The sequence below is a fragment of the Microcebus murinus genome, chromosome 8 (assembly GCF_040939455.1).
Source record: "Microcebus murinus isolate Inina chromosome 8, M.murinus_Inina_mat1.0, whole genome shotgun sequence".
Lineage (NCBI taxonomy): Eukaryota > Metazoa > Chordata > Mammalia > Primates > Cheirogaleidae > Microcebus > Microcebus murinus.
In genome coordinates this window covers 61,184,664-61,207,554 of record NC_134111.1, presented here as the reverse complement: position 1 = coordinate 61,207,554, position 22,891 = coordinate 61,184,664, and the positions used below count along the sequence as shown (strand labels likewise).

The 22,891-nt window shown below is 31.1% G+C and overlaps 1 protein-coding gene across 1 annotated transcript in view; it reads right to left on the bottom strand.

Annotated features, from left to right (window-relative positions):
* The window catches only part of ZNF804A (zinc finger protein 804A), a 305,371-nt gene that overhangs the window by 37,450 nt on the left and 245,030 nt on the right, over positions 1-22,891 (bottom strand). The window contains exon 2 of the mRNA XM_012779485.2: positions 20,206-20,349. Within this exon, the coding sequence (XP_012634939.2) occupies positions 20,206-20,349 (144 nt within the window). The remainder of the gene's footprint in view (positions 1-20,205; positions 20,350-22,891) is intronic.

The following is a 22,891-nucleotide window of genomic DNA, read 5'->3' as shown; positions in this document are numbered from 1 at the left end:
AAAGTTATAGAATAAGTTACCATATATTAATTAGACACTACTCCAGGGAATAAGACAAAACTATAGCTACAATATTTGTAAATGACAAAGAAGTCTCAGTGTATATTAAAGAATCGGTACATTCATTGGTTACATCCAATAATATTTTAAAACATCTCTACACAACGTATATTAAGGCTCATACAATACATTATCAACAAGTCAACACTTTTTAATGTTGTATAATTCATAGGAAATTGTAAAACATGTTCTCCGTTATTACTTGGTTGTTTTAAAATAAAAATGTAATAAAATAATTAGATAGTTAAGATTATATTTTATTATCTTCCATTGGTAAAATTAGGTTCCTCAAGGCATTATAGGCCATGTTAGGGCAAATATTCAGGGAAGTATGAATTTAACTTATAAATTAAAATCTTGAATACTTGCATTTAAAAATTTAACATCTAATACATATTTTGCTCTTGAAAGAGTCCTAGGTTTTATTTATTTATTATTTTGGCATATTATGGGGGTACAAATTTTAAGGTTTCAATAAATGCCCTTTCCACCCCTGCCCCCACAAGTCTGAGTCTCCAGCATGACCATCCCCCAGATGGAGTACATCTCACTCATTATGTATGTATATACCTGCCCCCTCCCACTTGCCCAACACCCTATTACTGTAGTACCTATGTGTCCACTTAGGTGCTGCTCAGTTAATACCAGTTTGCTGGTGAGTATATGTGGTGCTTGTTTTTCTTGGGATACTTCACTTAGTAGTATGGGTTCCAGCTCTAACCAGGACAATATAAGATGTGCTATATCACCATTGTTTCTTAGAGCTGAATAGTACTCCATGGTATACATATACCACATTTTATTAATCCATTCTTGGATTGATGGGCACTTGGGCTGTTTCCACAGCCTTGTAATTATGAATTGTGCCGCTATAAACATTCGAGTGCAAGTGTCTTTTTTGTAGAGTGTCATTGGATCTTTTGGGTAGATGCCCAGTAATGGGATTGCTGGATCAAATGGTAGATCCACTTGTATCACTTTAAGGTATCCCCATATTGCCTTCCACAGAGGTTGAACTAGTTTGCAGTCCCACCAGCAGTGTAGGAGTATTCCTCTCTCTCCGCATCCACGCCAGCATTTATTGTTTGGAGACTTTTTGATAAAGGCCATTCTCACTGGAGTTAAGGGATATCTCATTGTGGATTTGATTTGCATTTCCCTGATGATTAGAGATGTTGAGCATTTTTTCATATGTTTGTTGGCCATTCTTCTGCCTCTCAGCAATTTACAGACCTAATAAAAATGATTATACCGTATACTTCTATACTAAGACAAAGAGATTTTACAAGCATATAAACTAGGTGTCTGAAAATTTAGAATGTAAATTAAGAAATGCTTCTAAAATGATCTAAACCCTTAAACAGTAACTAGCGAGTTACTTTGAATCTTAAGTAAGTTAGGACTCATAATAAATAACACATGTTCAATTATCAAATTTTTCATATATCATGGATCGAATACATTTTAAAAATATTATCAACAGATAAATATGTTTACTTTTTTACTTAATACTATGTTGTTTTTATTTTTTATAATGTTCATTATTTTATTATATAATTGTCAATAATGTCTTTTATATATTAAATTGAAAATAAATGAAAATGAAAATATATCTTCAATTATTAGAGCATATTCTAAAAAGTGTTTCTGAACTTTAAATTAGGTATGAAAAATTATACTTGTCCAGTTATAGTGAAAAATATGATTTTTTAACTCAATAGGTTTGCCTGTAGCCTTCCATTAGATCATATTTACTTTATAAAGAAACAATGAAACTGTCAATATTCATTATAAAAAAGGCAATATTGAACTAAATATAGCCAGGGATACAACCAGGAAGAATTAAAACCCTCTTATGATTGTAGGCAGAGAAATGAGACAAGAACTTCAGGTTGGTTTGTGTGGTTGTTTTCAAATAAACAGCACGACAATATGAGAAATAGTGGAGGAACAAAAAGGCTTATGGCATCTTTCCTGTCTGACATTTTTTGCCTTTTCTCATTCAGCCCACACAGTCTTTCGATCACCTAAGACTGCACATTAACCTTGTCTTTCTCCGACTGTGACTGCTGGCATATCATGTTGCTTGGCTCCACTAAAATTCTGAAAAAGGATTGCTACTTTAGGGACATTTTTTCCATTGATAGTTATTATGTGATGGAAATTTGAGAGAAAATTACTTTATATGTGAAATATTAATATTCTTTGTCATAGAATCTCATTGAAAAGAACAAAATTAGTGTGAAAATGTTGATTTGATCTTCAAAACTAATAACTACAAAATAAACTGATGAAGAGAAGGAGATTTCTTGCCAAAAATCTATACCACTAACCTATAGATAGTTCAGCAGTAATCTGTCAGATAGTTGTTTTCCTCCCACTGTAACTCCTTTCTGTTATTTCTGCAACTTGAGCAAACTTTTTCAACTGTAAGCAGTTTTGGTTTATCTAGAGATGTTGATATCAAGTCATTTCTTGTTTTAGGAAAAACACTTCAATGTGATTAATGGTTTGGTCAAGGTCATGTCAATTTATAATTTTGAATTAGTGAGCTTCTAGATAACTTGGAAGAACATTATTCTTCATGGCAATGTAAATACTGTTAATCCCGGATATTGTTATTTCTTTGCAGATTATAAGGTATATGAAGAATCTGGACAGGACTAATAAATGAGAAAATAATTTTTTCCATTAATTTAGTTTCAGTGCCTTGGATTCTGGTAGAAAGGACATAGGAATATGCCTTGGAATTAGAGAAAGAAAGTGGACCATTTCATATGAGCAGAGTGGGACTCAAGAAAAAAAGAATAGCTATGGAGTTTCCCTATAGAACTGTAGAAATCGGGAATAATATCTTATGTAGTAGACAATTTGGGTTTTTCTTTTTTACTCTAAAATTTCTTTGTTATTCCAAAGTAACAGAATTCAGTACAATTTTATTAAACATTCTATTCTGATTTTAGCTAAATTTAGGGGACTTCTGCAGAGCCCTCTTTCACCATTTGTATAGCATAATGGAGTGGAAGGCCTAACAGTCTGAACAAGATACTCTGAGTTCAGATGGTAAGAGTAAATGTACAATTTAATGCTAGCCTAAGTGACAAAGGAGAATCAGTGCAGTTTTGTAAATATTTAATAATTCTTTAGAACTTGTTAAAGTACTCTGGGAAGGGGACAGAAAAACAAAACTTCTTGTTGTCATGCATGGTAGGACCCATGAAAAATGTCAACAAGGAATTAAAAGACAATTTCCAAAGGTTGCAGAAACAAGGTTTCTTGGATATATTAATTTGAACTTTTAATACAAGATCTAATTATGGGAAACATAGGGTCTAAAGCAAGATTATGATTATAATGTTCACTATTTTATCTTTTGTTGTTCTTGAAATGGTGGTATCCAATATATATAAATTATACACATATTCGATAATGTAACGATATGTATGTTATCCATGAACATAATATAAACAAGATTTAATAGAAAATATTAAGAATTATATAAAATACCAACTGATTTTTTTAAACTAAATAGAATATTAAGGAGCAATTAATTTTGGAAAGAAATCAATTAAGTAAATTTCTCAAGAATGATTATATTTTTATATGATTGCTATTAATCACTATTTAGTAAACAAACCAGAGCAAGGTATCTTGGATAGTGACAGTTACAAATACAAAATAGAAAATAAATATTTGGAATATTTATGATAGAGCAGAAGATGGATTCTTCCAATCCAAGGCAAATGAAATCTCAAACCTTTAGAATTTGCAACTGTCATTCTCTCCCTTTGCAGCTAATATATGCTCTGGTGCCATTCAGTTCTAAGAAGCATTTGCTTCTAAGTTGCAGGAAACCAAATTCACTTCACTTTTGTATTCTTACTTGAACCTACTATGTGAATTACATTCAGATTGTCACACTGATGATAGCATTTCTTATGGACTCCAGGGCAAAAGAGCTTCTGCAGCCGACAACAACGTTTGGGGTAGAAATAAAGTTGGGGTTAACATCTAGCATATCTTCTTTTTATCAGACATGCCACATAAGCTTTTAGCACATATCTTGATGTAAGACAACACAGTGACATTCTTATATTTAAAAAAAATAATTGATTGCTAAAGAAAATACATTTTTAATATTGTGTGGAGAATTTTGTTAGCAGATTTTGTGACATGAATCAATCATACTTTCTTGATTGGAACACATTACGCTGATGATTTGAACTTTACCTTTGGTCATCCTGAGGAATATCAGTAAAGAGGTATCTGCCCTCTCCACATTAATATCTCTGCCTATCTTACAAAATTACAAGCAGCTGTCCCGGACTGAGTACACAGGCAATATTTTCCAAATTGGCACAAAAACATTTACGTAAATTTGAACAAGCGTGAAAATGGGGGGAGTATTGCATCATATCATGTCAAAGTTTCCTACATAGTTTTCGTATGAAGAATATGATTTTTGAATTAAAATATTTATTTTGACAGATTTTTAAATGAAATCTGTTTGTATGTATTACTGATGCCGATTAGGTACAATATATTTAGTTAGGCATGCAATTGAGTAAGAAGCAACATTAAATAACCATGACAAATGGTTTTCCCACCAACACACACACACATCCTGAGTATACAGTGATATACTTCTATATCTATAATGACAAAAATATGTGCCTATTAATCAACATAGTATCAATACACCATATCTTTAACATAAAAATAAGACATTTTTTCAAATGATATTGCCTTACTGAAAAAAAGAAAATATTTAACTATAATATAAATAAAATTGCTAAAGAAGTTTTCATATGTATGATCATTTTGAAAATGTCTTTCTATGAAATTAGCATGTCAGATCTCCATTAGATTGCCCCACCGTTCATAAAACCAAGAAATATTAACAAAATTTCTGCATTTGGTGTTCATTTTCATGTTCTTAAAACAAGATTGAAAATTGACAGTCTAAAGTGTCAGAACACTAGAATTTAAAATATTGAAAGAAATTCCAAATTGTCAAATCTAACAATAGGAAATTCTTATGCAAAAAAACACTTGATGGGATATTGTGAATCCATTAAAATTATTATGCAAATTTCATAAAAGTGAAAAGAAATGCTGTTGTCAATGTTGGTGAATTATGTGGAATACAAAATTGTATCTATCTAAAATCACACACAGGTATAAAAATTGAGAAAAAAGGTTTGTCATCAGGGTAAAAGAAACATGAGTAGTTTTTATACATGACACACTTTTTATTTTATTTTGTTTTAAAATAAAAAGTGAAAAGAAATAGCAAGTCACAAAACATAAGCAGCTTTAAAAATTTAGTCTTTGAATAAAAAAAGTATATAAGCAGGTGGGAGGGGGTGGAGGGGATGGGTAATGGGTGTTATATACATCATCTGGGGGATGGACTCACTTGAAGCTCTGACTCAGGTGGGGTAAAGGCAATATATGTAACCTGAACATTTGTATCCCTGTAATATGCTGAAATTAAAAAAATACAATTTAAAAAATTTTAAAAAAGTATATAAGAGCAATTAGATTTACCAAGAACAACTGAGATTAAGTGTTCTTTTATATCCTATCCTTTCTGCCATTTAAAAAAATTTTATATTTCTCCAATATAGAAAACAAACAAATAATAATAACAAAATCCCTGAGTTTCCAGTGCCTGAAAATTTTTGTCTCTTTTTGTAAGCAGCTATTAGAAGAGGTTCTAGACTCCATGACTCTAACATAGTGATTTTTAAATTTTAAATCACAGCAGTACAGATTCAAGTTAAATTCTTCAAAGTTTGTATGCATCATTTTTGATGAGGTGCTTATGTTCAGAATACACAATAACAGAGAGATCAGAGAACTGGGCTAAGCAAGGGACCTGAAAAGAAAGGTTGCTTTCGTGGAGACAGGAGGACAGCAGATCATACCCTGAAAATGGATTCTGTATATGCTTTTCAATAAGCACATATAATACATTTCTTATACATTTGATTTTCAACAACTAGGCAGAAGATGAAAATGAGAGGTTAGACATGGGGTGAGGATTAGGGAAAATTCATAAATACTTCATTTAAAATCCTGCTTTACTTCTTAGAGCAAATTTATCATTACTTTTATGTACTAATTATCATAATTCAATGCTAAATACTGGCATTTGAACATATTCCAAGGTACATTCTATGCAGACTGATCTATACATAGCAAAATTTAAAATTTTTCTTAGACTAACATATATATATGTGTGTGTGTGTGTATATGGGTATAGATATGTTCTTTTTCTCTTAAAAACACACAGGGCTAATCATTGAGTATTTTAACACTTTCTATTTTCCAATCTTCTTTTGAATTTCAATTCTATCTAATCTGCTTGAAACTAGCACTTTTCCATAAAGATAACATTCTATACTTAGTGGTTGAGAATGATTGTTTTTCCAACACCTTCTTCTTCTGTGCTACATGTGTCACCAAGGTGTTGCCTTGTTTTCTCTGGGTATAAACAGTAGTATTCCAAACCTTTTTCCTAGTGTGTATAAAATGATGCAGTAGAATTCCTTAATTTCCTGATGCTTTTTTCCAAAGGAAACAAAATAATATATAAACTGTAATCCTTAAATAATAAGCAACAAATGATACAATATTTTAAGGCAATGGTTCTCAAACTTTAGCATGCATCAGAATTACCTGGAGAGTATATTACAGTATATAGATTGTTGGCTCCCCAGAAATTCCCAGCATTTCTGATTGAGGAAGTCTACAGTAGGGCCTGCATATTTGCCTTTCTGACAAATTTACAGGTATAGTGAATTCAGTATCACTGGCTTTGAGACCATAAACTGAGAACCACTGTTTAAAGGTTTAAACAAAAACAGTTAAAAGAAAATTTTGACATGTTTTTGTTATCAAATTATGTTAGGGACTATGAGAAAAAATTAAAGTAAGATAATCCAGTGAATCAGAATTAATTTAAAGGATATATAAAAATTGAAATATAACTTCTAGGACTTTTCATCCAGTTGGGGAGTATGAACTGATACTGTTCTGAAAAACTTACGGAAAGCACTAAGAGAAAAAGAGAACTCAATTTACCCAGTTACTATCAATCCCCTCCACCTACCCATTTCATTACATGACACTACCATCTACTTAGCTGTTCATGCTAGAAATCTGGACATTAATTGTCATTTTATTTCCTTGTCTTTAATACTCAATCCATTTAAAGTCTGTTGCTTCTATCCAGAAAGTATTTCTCATGGCTATTCACATATCTTCATCTTTACTGCTGCCATAGTGACCCAAACCACTTTTGTGTGTCTTCTACTCTCAACTTTATCCATCAGATGCCATTCATTTCATTTTACAAAGAAGACAGAATTCTTTCATTTATTTATTAACGTATTTGCAGCTGGGTGCAGTGGCTCATACATGTAATCCTAGTACTCTGGGAGGTCGAGATGGGAAGATTGCTTGAGGTCAAGAATTTGAGGTTGCTATGACCTAGGCTAACGCCAAGGTACTCTACTCAGGGTAATAGAGCGAGACTGTGTCTTACACACACACACAAAAGGCAATAATGTATTTCCTTGATAAATGCTTATTAAACACCATCAAGAGCCATATATGGAATTAACTGGTAGAATAAAATGATAAGCAAAATTACTAGAACCTTACCTATGGAATACAAAAAGAGAGACTACTATTTTGCAATGCAAGGTCATTTGAAAGTTGCTAAGATTATTTTACACAACTATGAATAATCCATATTATTTTTATTATTCATTTATAATCCATATTATTCATTTCTTGCCTTTTTTAGAATAAACATTTTTATTACACTCACCTTGATGTCTATATAACAACATTATCATAATCGTACATGGTGTTATGGTTTGAATGTGTCTTCTCTCTAAAATTGATACTGAAATTTAATTACCATTGTAACAGTATTAAGAGATGGAACCTTTCAGAGATGACAAGGCCTTGAGGGCTCCATGCTCAGGGGTGGGATTGGTAACATTATAAAAGGGTGATTTCAGCCCCCTCTTGCTCTGTCTTGCCCTTCTACATTCCACTATGGGATGTCATTGCAAGAGGACCCTCACCAGATACTAACCCCTTTATATTGGACTTTCCAGCTTCCATGCGAATCAGTAAGTTTCTATTCATTACATTGTCTCAAGTATTCTGTTACAACAGCACAAAACATACACATGGCTTAGAAAAATTATCTGTCCATAGAATAATGATTACTGTGACACAACAGAATTTCATCACCTGAAGAACTGATGATACCAGGTTACATAATAGCTTGTGTTTGCCAGTTTTATAGATTCTCTAAATTGTAGATTTTTTAAAGAAATGATGTCTTAACTGTAGTAGCTTGAAAAAGTTTGGGGGATAGATGATCCAAACATTCAGTAATAAGGAAAGACATTTATTTCAAGAAAGAAAATGTTTATTAGAAACGAGGTTAACACCTTCACCATGTTCTGCTATTAGAGGGTGTGGCCATAATGAAGAAGCCAATTTTATATAACTTCAGTGAATTAAACATTGTCATAATTTTCCTTAGTAAAAGCCACTAATAGATATACTAATCATTTATAGCACTTCCAACCTTAAATTACTAAATCTGAAAATTGCAAATATATAAATATTTGCATTCCTGGATAAAGGAAAAATGCAGATGAGTTGTAGTGTGTGTATATATATATGCATATTATATAGTATATATTTATATACATAGCATGTACATATATTTATGTATAATTTTATATATTATATATACCATATATAAATAGATAATTTACTAATGACAAATATTTTTGGATTACTGCTAAGTAACTTTAATTTCCTATTTATTCTCTTTACTCTTATCAAATATTGCTAGTTTTTAGAAGTATGAGAGGCCAGCAGAGGGTTTGTAAGCCCTTTTGGCAGCCAAGATCCATACATTTTCCATATAGAGTATCTGATTTTTCTAATTAGATGTTACATTGCTGTCTTCATTTCTGAAATTAGCATCTAGGGTATCCCATTGCATTTTCTTTTTTTCTTTTTTTTTTTTTAGCTTTGATGGAAGACTCAGAAACCCTCCTCTAGTGACTTAAATTCAGCTCCATGTTAGTTCTTACTGGCAAAACAGACATCTCTGAGTCTAGTTATGTCCTTCATCCTGATCATTGGCCCAGGTAATATACCTGCATCTCTTCTGTATCCATGGTAGGATCCCCATTTCTCCAGTGAATTGCTTTATGAGTCCATTCAGGAGGGCAAAGGGGAAATTCTTGGCAATGTTGAGGGCAAATTTGAATGCAGCATACTGGGTAGGTCAACCAGCAAATCTTGTTTAAACACATTCTGCTGCCAAATTTAGTTTGATACTAGCTGAATTTCAAATTGGTATGGAGCATACAGCACCAAAGGCATTCTCTTTTCAGAGTCTGTACTTCCTCCATAACTTTATAAAACATCTCCCCATTCCTAAGTAATTGCCTGGAGAGGAGAAATAATAATACATTTGCCTAACTGCTTCTCTCCATTCTCTTTGCTTCTCTCTCTATCCTCTTTAAATTTTTTTAAACAATTGTTCTTCAACAAGAAGACATGTACTTTTGCTATTTCTCTGTAACTTATGTCATCCTTTTATGGATGCGAACGTGTCATCAGATGGCGACTTAGAAAGTAACCTCATGACCCTTGGCATCTCCACTCTTCTCTCCAACATTGGCCTTATGTTATAATCATTCAGAAAGCTTCAAACACAGAACATGTGCCAGACTCTGGAGATATACCAGACTCTGGGATTACTGTTTTTTAAAACTTCTCTTTTTTTTTCTAATATTCAACTAGAATTAATATTTCCTTGTTCTATACCATGTCCACCTCCTACCACAAAAAGCAGAAATCCTGACATGATAGTTTCATAGATGCCAGGAGAATCTTGAAATATATTATGAGATAATCCTTTGAGCAGATAATGTAAAGTTTGGTTATTGATGGGATTAGTAGGAGATAAAAATTTTTATTTTCAGGATGCACTGCTCCCAAATCCTCACATTATGTTAATCTTAGATTTTACATATTTTTATCCTGGATGAATTTTCTTCTTAAAAATTAGATTTTACCAAAAATAATTCCCAGAAGGTATTTCAATTTTTAAAAATATAATAAAGATAAATAAATCTATATATAATAAAGTATATAATAAATCTATAAACTATTTTCCAAAAATGATATATTTTCAAAGAGTGTATTTGTTAAATGATGATCATTAACAAAGTATAATCAAAACAAAGTAGTGTAATAAAGGCATACAATTTAATTGATACCCCCAACCAAGTTATCATATAAACTACAGAAGAATATACTTCCAAGAGATAATATATAGTTATTAAAAATAAATACACATCACTTTGACCTAAATGATTTCCTTGTATTAATAGATTTTTCTTTTTAACACAAGTGAAAGTTTTAGTAGTAACAAACACAAAGGAGTGAAACTTTTTCTGTTAGATTACAGTGCTTAATTGACACTCATAAAATAAAATCTCTAAAATTAGGTGTTTTTCTCTTGTAATATTTTTGGTTTCCTTTACTTTTGGGGGCATTATTATATTTAGGTAGCATGGCATAAATTTGCTTTCAATTTTAGTTTTTTTTCCCGACCTCAATGCTGGCTGGCTCTATAGACAGCCATCAGCCTGACCAACCATGGAAGAAAGAAGTGAAGGAAGGACAGGTGAAGTTGACTGGAGGGAGGTTTACAAAACCACATCAGTTCAGACAATACATTTGATTCCCTTATCCAGAGTCTGGCACATACTCAAGATAAAACTTACAATTTAATTCTATGCAAATCATGGCTTTGAATGGGAAATGTCAAAACCAGACAGTTTTATAATTAGCTAGACATATTTATGTGTTTTTCTTGGGGCAGTCATTTTTGAGGTTTGGAACTCTGTAGTAGCAAATTGTATGTTCTTTCCTTGTTCCAAGAGACCAATCCTCAAAAAGGTTAAAATAACAACAAAGAGTACAATTAGACTGGAGTACACAGCACAAAAAAATTCCCAGGGAAGATATTTAAAGTGATCGTATCATGTATTGCCTTATTGGTATTTCCTATTTTAAAAAAATAACTTTTAAGCACTTTTTTCCCATATGTGAATATTTGCACCCAAATATGAAGAAGTAATTCTTTTCTCAAGTGTCATATCACTTAATGGAAGTTTAAATTATTAGAAATGCTCAAATTTGGGAATAAAGCTCTCCATTTCTATAGCAACAGAAGTCCTTGCAGAAACAACACATTCCAATAACCTGGCTTGACCTTGACTTCCTCTGGGGCAGAACAAAACAGCATGCTGCAAAGCACTGAATGTTGACTTGCTGAAGTGAAGGTCCTTCAGTGCCTTTGGGAGGTATTTCAGCCACATTGAAGCCACTAAAGCAAAAATCAAAATGTTTGAGGGGCAGCAGCAATAAGGCAATCATTCCCTTTTCTATCTCTTCATAGCATCAGTATGACAAATCTCTTACAGTGAAAATAACTCTGAATTGCTCATAGGAGGCCAGGTGAGAGGACAGACACACTGTGGTTTTACTTTAAGGGCAGAGGAACAGCTGCAGTGGTTCAGAGGAAAATCTTTTCTTTTTACCTGATGCTGAGATTCCTATCTTTTATTCTTTTATCTCAATGACTAAAATTCAGAATGACATAACTTTATTGGGAACTATTTTAATCATCTTATTATATGAAAGACTACCTTAGAAAATGTGGAATTGAGAATTAAGTATATATTGATTATTTATGATGGACACATAGGCTTTAACTATGCATTATACCTGATGATTTCGAATTCTCAAAATTTAGATCCAGAAAGCCCAATAAAAGTCATTTAATTCAAACTCCCTGTATACAAATGCAGAAATGTAATCTTGAAAAGGCTAAAATAAAAAGCTACATCCATACCAGCAGTTAGTGATGGAGCCAGTGTGAGGTACTCAAGTGCAAATGCATCTGCTACACATGCAAATGTATATTTATACAGTTTTCTAAAAAAAGCATATAAATATGCTAAATATTTTTAGACTTTTAAAAATCCCCTTTAACATTCCATTAGTTTGAGTAAATATATAACTAGCATGAAAAATCAGGCTTAATAGGCCATGACTTTTACATTTTTTTCTTTTTTAAAAGTGTCCAAAAATGTTGCTGCTTTTCAATAAATGTTCAAATTGTGAGCATATTATTTGTTATTCAAATAAGGACACAATAATTAAACCAGGACAGTGGAAGAAAGTGAGACTGTCCCAGAATATTGGAATGTATGGTTATTCATAAAATACTGTATTTCTTGTTTTTAATAAAACTATCTAAATAAAACTATTTCTTATGTTTTTAAAATAATAGATTAACTATTCATGTATATGCAGCTTAAAATAATGATTTACATTTAAACTGGCATTTATCTGCATAAAATCAAACTTTGTGTGCATTAATAACATCCTGTGCTTCTCTGAGCTTTTGAATAAAACATACTATAAAATATAAGTGTGCTAGTACTTTGTACACATTTTGCATTAATATTAGGAGGCTGGTGTGGAGAAAGAGCAATAGAAAAGTGTGGCCAACTTTTGTATTTCCCCATGGAAAATTTTATTTTGATATTGATCAAAGTTTAGCAAAATAAAATTTGAAATAAATATACCCTGATAATTATTAAATAAGAGATGTATGTGTCTTTTTTAAATGGTGAAAAATTTTAATGGCACAGAGAGGAGTTAACAACAACGTCAATTGTGATTGTCTATTTACTTTAGAGTTACTACTTTACTGCAATTACGACACTTTTTACATTATGATAGAATAGTTTTAGAGACATTGACATCATATTATTTGTCTTAACATGATATTTTCTGGTTTAACAATTTACTATGTAATATTTCATGTATGCAATGATATAAAGCATTATATACTAAGTTGGATAACTCTGATTCACTAATAAGTTTAAGAATTAGAACTTATTTAACATAACATACTCATGTCTCCTTTGTTATCCCATTATGCTCCTTCACCCCTTGCAGTAACCACTATCATGAAGCTTGTTTTCATCATTTTCCATTTTCCAAAGAGATCAATCACATATGTTTATAATCTTAAAAATTAAATTTTTTAATTAAATAGCATTAAATTTTGCATTATTTTGAAGACTATAAAAAGTGTATAGCCTTTGTAGCTTTTTCTTCACTGTTCATATTTCTAAGATCCTCCTATTTGATGTTTACCTATAATTTATTGGATTACAGAATAACTTTGTATTTTTGATTGTATCACAGATTATTTATAAATTTTATTGTTTATAGATATTAGTATCAATGTTAGGGATTTGTTGTGTTTGGTATGTTAACTTATAATTTATAAGATTGTTTTCTTTAGTTGCTAAATCAATTAATACTTTCACACATGATGGGTAAGATTTTCTATTGATCTACATCACCACTTGATATTATGAAACTTATTTTTTCAATCTAGTTGGTATAAAACTATTCCTTAGTTTTGATCAATTTTTAATACATTTATGAACTTTTAGTGTTTCCTTTTTTATAAATTCCCCTCAATTTTTTGTTCAGTTTTCTACTGGGATATTTATATTTTTCTTATGTATTGACATTTTTAATTTTTCTTGCTTATGTAAGATGCAAATATTTTTTTCTCAATTTTTGCCTTGCTTTTTTATTTTCTTTATTGAAACTTGTAATAAAATATCATATATGACATAATTAAATTTGTCCATATTTCCCACAATTCTTTGTGCTTCCTTAAGATATACCTAGAAACCCTGAAATCATAAAAATATTTTCCTAGATAGGTTCTAAAATTTTTAAAGTTTGACTTGCATTTTAAACTGTTGAATATCAAACTCTTTACTTCATCTGGCATTGATTTTGTTTGTTTACAACATGAAGAAAGGGCTAATTGCTTTTTTAAGAATATAGATAATCAATTATCAAATATACATTTTTAGAAAGTATGTTCTTTCATTATTGACCTGCTCTCTACTTCTGTCATTTAAAGAATTTCTAAACATAGTGGCTTTTTTTTTTTTTGCCACAGCTCTATAATCTGTCCCATTCATCAATTTGTGCATACCTGCACCAATAGAACACATCTGAACAATTTAGAAATGTGTATGATAATCTTGGTATCTGGTAAAACAGATCTCTCCACTTTTATCTACCCAGGACTGTATCTATTCTTACATATAAATTTTGCTATCAGCTTATGTAGTTCATTACAAAAACATGTTGAGGTTCTGATTAAAGGCTTGTTGAATCTGAGATCAGTTTGGGGGCAGATTTGTATTTCTATGACTGTGTACATTTTTTACATGTATAATATATATATTTATATACACATAAACATGTTTTGTCTTTACATTTTATGTATTTCAAGAAAAATTTTCTAACTTTCTTAATTCAGGCTTGTATGACATTTTTAGGTTTATCATTTAGTATCTTAATAAGGTTTGTTTTTTCTTCTTATTGTTAATTATTTTTATTTTTGTTTTCTCAAAATTTGCTGAAAGTCTAGAAATGCAATATAATAACCAGATAACTTTACAAACATTTATCAGATCATCATAGCATCTGTGAATAACATAATGATAACTATATTTTTGCATTCTAAACCCTATTTTGTTGTTCATCTGTTTTTGCTCTAGGACTTCAATATATTATTCAAACTATAGTGGACATAACTGTCTTTCTCTAATATTAAACAAGAATCCTTTTTGTATAATATTTCCTCACAAAGAATGGTGTTTCAATATATATGACTTAGTTTTTGTCATGTTAAGAAATTTTTATTCCTGATTTTAAAGATGTTTTTTAGTAAATAGTTACAAAATTTTATGAAATAAATGACAATATCATGAAAGATATTTATACAAATGTTAAGGAAAACAGTTATTTTTAAATTTTTTTGTATCTTAGTTTCCTTCAATTTAAATAGTATGCTTCCTCAGTCTTTTAAAAAAGAAATTAGAAGCAGGTCTTGATTAGTCCTTTGTTCTTGAATGATAATTTTCTATATTCAAATTCTAAGTTATCAGCTATTTTCTGTTTTGAAAACCATCTCTTTTTTTCACTATGGATACATATAAAAATTTAGCTCTAGTTTTAATTGTGATGCAGTATGAGTAATATCTTAATTTCACAGATTATTCTTCATCTGTGTCTATTCTCTTACTTAGCTAAAAGATTAAATTAACTAATCTTTTGATTTAAACAATGACAGTGTGCTTTTATAAAAGTTCTATATGTTCATCATACAGTTCATAACAGTCATTATTGATAGTTCTTTACTTTTACTGTCATTCCACCTTTTATTTATTTAAACATTTCATTCATACTTATGTAATGTATTCTGTATTTAATAACTCCAATACTCAAGTAATTGTTTTTCCTGTTGATTCTTACTCTTGCTTAGTTTCCCCTTGGTGTATATGTGTTTGGGGTTTAAACCCTTGATTGTGAATTCCTATTTTGTCGATATTATAACATTCGGTAGAAAGTATAAATTGAGGTTGTAGTTTTCCTGGAGTAATTTGTATGTTTCAGTCAAGAACTAGAGGCAACTTTAATTTTAATTCAGGAGTCTTAGTCTGAGTTTGCCAACTGCTGTCCACGGTTCATCTTCCAGATGACAGAGCTCACAGTGGTATTTACTCTCCATTCAATTTCACACTTTGTAGGTGATTATTACTGCATACCCAGGTTTTAGTTTCCTTAGCCTCCCATGGTGGTGAGCTGGCTCTCTGGAGATACCATCCTTTCTAGGAACTCAGCAATTTAATAAAAAATTTGTAATGTGGAAGATCTATTTGTTTTGTAGTAGAAGGATCCTTTAGAATATCTTATGTACCACCCTGATGAAAGTAAAAACTCTAAGGCATTTCTGAAAGTGTTATTTGCTCTTAACCATGTTCTCACGTGGGAAAACAATGACTTATAATATAAATCCAAATATATCAAGATTAAATGGTTTTATGTATATGGAGAACTTTGTAGAATGGACATATTATATATAAGTTGTAGCTATTATCATCATCAGTAGCATTACCATTATAAAGGACAAATATTGTGAATGCATAAAGAGTTTAAATAACTTTATTCATCTTGTAACAGTTACTATATCCTCGTAAATAATATTGAAATTATAAAATAATTTCATCTAAGTATGAATCTATAAATAAATTACTTTATTCTTTTGAAACTTTTATCTACCTCAAAATGTGATATCACAAAATCTCAAAATGAATTTTGACTCTATCCTTTTAAAATTCATTTATGTGAGAAGCATTGACTGGGTGTCAAAATTGTGCAAGACATTGCACTAGATGTTGTGAGGCGTGAAGACACACAAATAACAATCCTGTCCTTAAAAGGTGACAATCCAATGGCTTTTCAGTTCCAAGGTTTAAAAAAATGAATCCTAAGTTGTAAACTATTGTAATCACCTTTGTACAGCTGTGCTTCTTCCTGATTTTAATCCTCTGTTAGCAAGTCTTAGTGAGAAATGCTTGAGAGAGATTTTGAAGTTATGTAAAGAGAATGTGATGAGAGAAAACAGATTTTCCTTTGAAGTTTAGATTTCAAAACAACACACGTTCTGTCATAACAGAGTTGCAAAGATGCGTGAGGCAAGTAAAACAGCTCATTGGTCAAGATTACCTGGATGTGTTTTAGACTCTATTAGCCTACATGAAGCAAAAACAGCTCTTCATTTGGAAGCCTAAATAAAGGATGGTCTCAAAGGGAAATTGTTAGTGTCTTAAACATTCTAAAAGAAAAGATATTTTAGTAAGTAATAATAGCAACTTATTACATATGGAGCTTTTACTATTTTCCAACTACTCTGCAAAGTGTATTCATGTACATTTTCTCATTTAATCTCTCTAATAAGAAGCAGTTGAATTTACTGAGCCTTTGACTAGTTAACCCAAGGCCACACAGCTGGTAAGTGTCTGGGCTAAGTCTCATTCTACTAGTAAATCCTCCTCTGTTTCTTTTTCATCCATTATCCTTTAGAACTGCAGTCCCCAAGGCCCAGGCCCTGGCCTGTTAGGGACTGGGCCAGAGCTCTGACACATCCTCCCCACGGCCCTCACTTCCCCTACCCTCAACACCCCAGACTCCTGCCATATAAAAATTGTCTTCCATGAAACTAGTCCCTGGTTCCAAAAAGTTTGGGGACTGTTGCTTTAAAATCATATCTCTGTAGGGAATGAATGCATCAGATGTGTAGCCTCCTTGCCTTTTTCTAATACCATGCAAGAAGTGTCCTAATAGCATGTAGGTTTACCTACATTAAAGTTAAGTGCTAATAATATGAACTTTGAGTATACAGGTTGAATGTCCCTTATCTGAAATGCTGGAGCCAGAAGTATTTCAGATTTTAGATTTTTGGGGTAGGATTTTGGAATATTTGCATTATATGTACCCAGTTGAGCATCCCAAACCCAAATATCTGAAATTTGAAATGTTCCAGTGAGCATTTTCTTTAGGCATCATGCCAGCATTCAAAGCAGTTCAGATTTTGGAGCATTTTGGATTTCAGGTTTCCATATCAAGGATAATCAACCTGTACCTGTTTCTTTTGAAAGTTTTTTCTATGGGAAACCAAAAAGATTGCTTTAATCCTTGGATAGCTTAATATTTTATGAAGAGATTTTTTTTGGTTGCAGTTTAACACTAAGCTGGGGTTTGGGTTTGTTTGTTTGTTTTGTTTTAAGAACATTTATGAGTAGCAAGCTGAAAGATCTCTTAGAACTCAAGGACAGGATCTACAGATGAGTTGTAGAAAGGACTGCTTTTAGGAATCTGAAATCCGTTAGGAATCAAAACTGCTATTTCCATACTTTCCTTCAATTGATGCATTGTTAATGAATATCTCATTCTCTTGTGCATTGTTTTGTTCTTTCTTTATGCAAACCAACTTTCTTAGATTTTCAATGGACTTCGCCACTGAACAAGATACACATTTTCAAGTGTTAAGTCCAAGCATTACCAGGCAGTGGGCAGTTTTATGTTTTTTTTTTTTTATGGTACACTTAATTCACATTCTCAGGAGAGAAAAATCTAAATTGTCTATCTCCAATCTGTGTCCCACTTTTACTTCACTCAAAGTGCTTAATGTGTTGGAGTCATGTGGTAGAAGCATATATTGTTGTCATTGGAGTGAGGTCTTTGCTCAGCAAAGGGAAACCATTCTCTAAGAAGACACCTTTGAGAATGTGCTACCATCCTGTGGGAAGGGTATATAAGGATTATGTAGATTTTAAATATTTTCAGCTACTGTAACATCATCTCATGTTGAATTAATCATTTAGAACTGTGTTATCTACTCAAGTTCATGGGCATTTTGATCCATCTTTAGAGGGTTTGATGTCCCTGAGCATTGTCAAAGGTGAGCCTCTGGACCTTCAAAACAACAAGCCAGATCCAGCCTAAATTCCCTTTGGCTTCTCTGTGTAGAATATATAGATAGTATCTTAAGTTCACCAAGAAAAAAAGAACTGAAAAGGGTCTTGGGATAACCTATGTGAGTTTGATCTTCAAGATAACCTTAGGATTGAATGAAGTATTCTTTGACAAAATATAATAATAGCTAGTAAGATATTCTTAAAACACACACACACACACACACACACACACACACACACACTTCTAAATATCTATTTTATACCATGAAACGTTGTGCTTTTATATATCCAGGAAAAACCAGAGAAAAAACTTTTTTAGATTTACCACTTCTGAAAGAGCTTCTAAGAATTATTTGATAAAACGAATGCCAGTAACTGTATAACAAAATCAGCACTATTTCCTAATGGGTTTTAATGTTCAAATCAAGCAATGATATAATTTATGTGTATGTGTGGGGTTTTTTTGTAAGAAACGGAATATTTCCATAAAAGCCTTTCTTTTAACAAGTATGCCAATGGATCCAGTGCCAGGAAAAAGAAAAGCAGGGGTAGATTATTCACTTAAATATGCATTAATTAGTGACAAGTGTAATTGAAGGCTAATTCCTTCCCTACATCTGCCTCCTCAAGAACAGTTTAGTTGGTATGAAAGATTGAGAGATTGACAGCAAAAGAAAACACATAATTGGTTCATAAGCATTTAACATCATCATTTCCCCTACTGTGTCTTACTTATACTGAATAACTCTGATATTAACAGAAAGTTAGTACAGGTTCAACTGTTTAAAACTGTACCTTTATTGATACCAAAATGAATGCTGTGGATGGTATTTGTGTGTGATGACTAAAATAGAAAATATTTATAAATTAAAGCTAAAACTGCTGTATCATATGAAGTTAGCTAAATAACAAATGAAGTTGCATTGGCAAATATAAGACATATTAGAAAATGGACTCTATTAACTTCTACTATCATCACTATTCTATACTTATCTTTATATAGAGTATTGAAAAATCAATCTTGCATTTACAATTGATTGTAAAATGAAAATAATATTAAAATAAACTAAATCATACACATATTAAGTATTTAATCAATAACTTTGGACAATTTTTAACACATCACATCTTTTTTTTTTCATGTTTTCATGGTAGCCTAAATCTAAAATGCTTTCATTTAAAAAAAAAAACTATGTATAAAATTTATTTATATTTGGTAAATATACTGTTGATTAAAATATTTAAATAATACATTTGAGGACACTTAGAGAGGATCATCACTTACAAAATATTGTTTTCAAAACACTGCCACTCACTGAAAGGCAAAAGAATGGTGTTTCTTTATGGTGGTCATTTCTTTCAGACTTTGCTTTGGTGCTTTAAAAATAAAATCAATTTTGCTATGTCATTAAATTATTATCCTAGAAGAACATCCTTAAAAATTGTATATAAAAATTAAATAAAAATATCATATTTATACAGTCCACACAATTCAAAATATTACATAATTGTAATAGTATGTAATATTGTAATATGTAAAATTATCATATGTAATATTACACAGTATTACAAATATTACAAAATATTACAAAATACATACATAATATGTATTATATACATATTAAATAGCCAGATTTTTTTCACATCTCTCTCTTACCTGTTTGTGAGCATGATCATAAGAATTAATGTGATTGTCAAATTCCTGATGCTTATAGTACTGCTTGTCACAGAGCTCACAGTAGAAATTGGCCTTCAGGTCTTCCAGAGCTTTTGCTATGGTATTCTCCTTCTCAGCATAGTCCTGAAAAATACAATTTCAAGGAAGGATGCAATTAGCTCTCCCTGATTGTTCTGACAATTGTTAACTTTAGCATATAATTAAAGTTAGAAACAGAATAGAACAAAGAAAAATAAAGCAAATACTAGCAAACTAAATTAGAAGAATTTATGATTTAATAAAATAAAAGATTAACAAACTAAGTCAAAATAAATAATAAAAAGAACAGCAGCAATATAAAGGAGAAAAGCAAACTATAAAAAGAAATAGAAGTCCTTGATTAAACAAGTTTCTATGCATTATTAGCATTAAAATAATGAAAATCATATAGCTGTGTTGATTTAACTGTAGATTTCTGGCAATGGCTTAGTGAACATAAAACTTTTCTATTTTAAACATCAAAAATATGTCCTGTTTGAGGAGGTCTATGTTGTTTCATAAATATTCAAATTTGGCATTTTATTGTTTCCTTAAACAAAAGGAAATAGTTAAATAGTAACTTATTCATCCCAACTATATTTCATTTGACTAATGTTTTCATCTTGACCCATATCAGTTTAGGCTGAACTTTAAAATATCCTCTAGTGCTTGGAAAACAAGACATATTTTTGCAAGTTAATTAAGTTATTTACCTAAACGGAAAAAGAATAAACTGTATAAGCAGGTTGCTTTCATCATGTGCACAATAAAGATAGCTATACAACCAAACTCCTGAAAGAGGAAAAATAAAGTCATTTATCATTAGCTTTTATTTACAAAGCATGAAATAGCAAACTGTTTGACTATGGCTTTTAGGTTTTCTTAAATCCAAATGTACTTTCTATTTCATACCGTCTGAAATGTTAACGTTGCCAGACAGGAATAAAATTTACGTGTAGAAACATTGATTCCTTCACTACAGTGCTGATGTGAAGACCTAAACTTCAATCCATTGACTCTTTCACTGAAGTGCTGATTTGAAGACCTAAACTTCAATCCTCTCACTAGAATATATTATGTTTTAAAAATCCAGATTGTCTTATACTCCTTGAAAATTCAAAATAACTACATATTCAGGACTCTTACATGATACTATATAAGACACTCACCTTAGGAACTGGGATTTAGGGATACAAATAATGTGATCCTCTCTATGGCAATGGAATTTGTTCTCCCTAAATATACAGGCTACTAAGGACTCATAGTTTGAATGTTTAAATTGCCTCTACAGAATTTAAGGTGGTTTACTGGCAAATTAATGAATGACTATTATTTTCTTAATTTTATTATACTGTATAGTTCCATACATATCATATATAATAAAGTTCACCATGATATTGGATGCATAACTTGTGGTAATCAATAAATACTTATTAAAAATTTTTTTAGAGAGGATCTTGCTTTGTCACCCAGGCTAGAGTGCATGAAAGCTCACTGTAGCCTCAAACTCCTGGGCTCAAGCAACTTTCCTGTTTCAGCCTCCTAAGTGGCTGGAACTACAGGCACAAGCCACCATGCCCAATTAATTTTTCTATTTTTTGTAAAGATGAGGTCTTGCCCTTGTTCAGGCTGGTCTTGAACTCCTGGCCTCAAGCAATCCTCCCACTTTGATTTCTCAAAGTGCTAGGATTATAGGCATGAGCCACCCTGCCTGGCCACATTTCTTATAATCTATAAATATACAACCCAGTTTCTCACTTGAATGACAGTGATCCATTGTTATGTTTTATTAGTTTTGTCACCTGTACAACAAAAAGCGATAAATTGCCAAATAATTTAAATTGTTTATATACGTATGTTTCCATCCATTTCAATAGTTAATACATTATTTCTTAGCAGATTTGTGAACTATTCTTAATTATTCTATTTGATTGTTTTCAATATGTTAAAAAAAATTAGTTTACTAAAAGATGAAAATGAATAATATAGATCTAAACTAAATTTTTACTAAAATCTTCAAAATATTACTTTGTGAATTAGCCAACTTAAATGAAACATAAACATAAGTAATGTGATTTCATGGCAAAATGTGTGAAGCAGAGATAACATTCCAATCAATACAGGAGTTATAATGGCAATCATTTCTGGTTCAAAACTAAATTAGCTCTAGAACAATCTTAAACTAACAGAAATTTCTTGGTAAACTAGTTGATTCTCTCCATCAATTATAATTACAGTTAGGCTGCTTCCTGTCTCCAGACTTTTGGTTATTTCTTATTATGGTATAAGATTTTTTTCCTTCCTAAGACTTAGATTCCTCCAGAGAAGCAATAATTGTTTCCTCTTTATTCTGTCTATGAAAATGGGAAAATTTTGAGTGAAATAAACTGAGATTCTTCTGTAAATTACATTATTCAAATTTATCAGCTTCATCCCAGATTTGAAAAGAAAATCAGTAATTTAAAAATAATAATAGCTAATATTAATTTGGTTCCTATTTAGGGTCAGGCACCGATCAAGAATTTGGATGTATTAACTTATTTAATCTTGATTTAAATGGTAGAGACATGTGTATTGCCTGCATTTCCTCACTTTACAGTTGAGAATAGAAAAGCACAGGAAAGTTAAGTAACTAGTTGCAAAATAT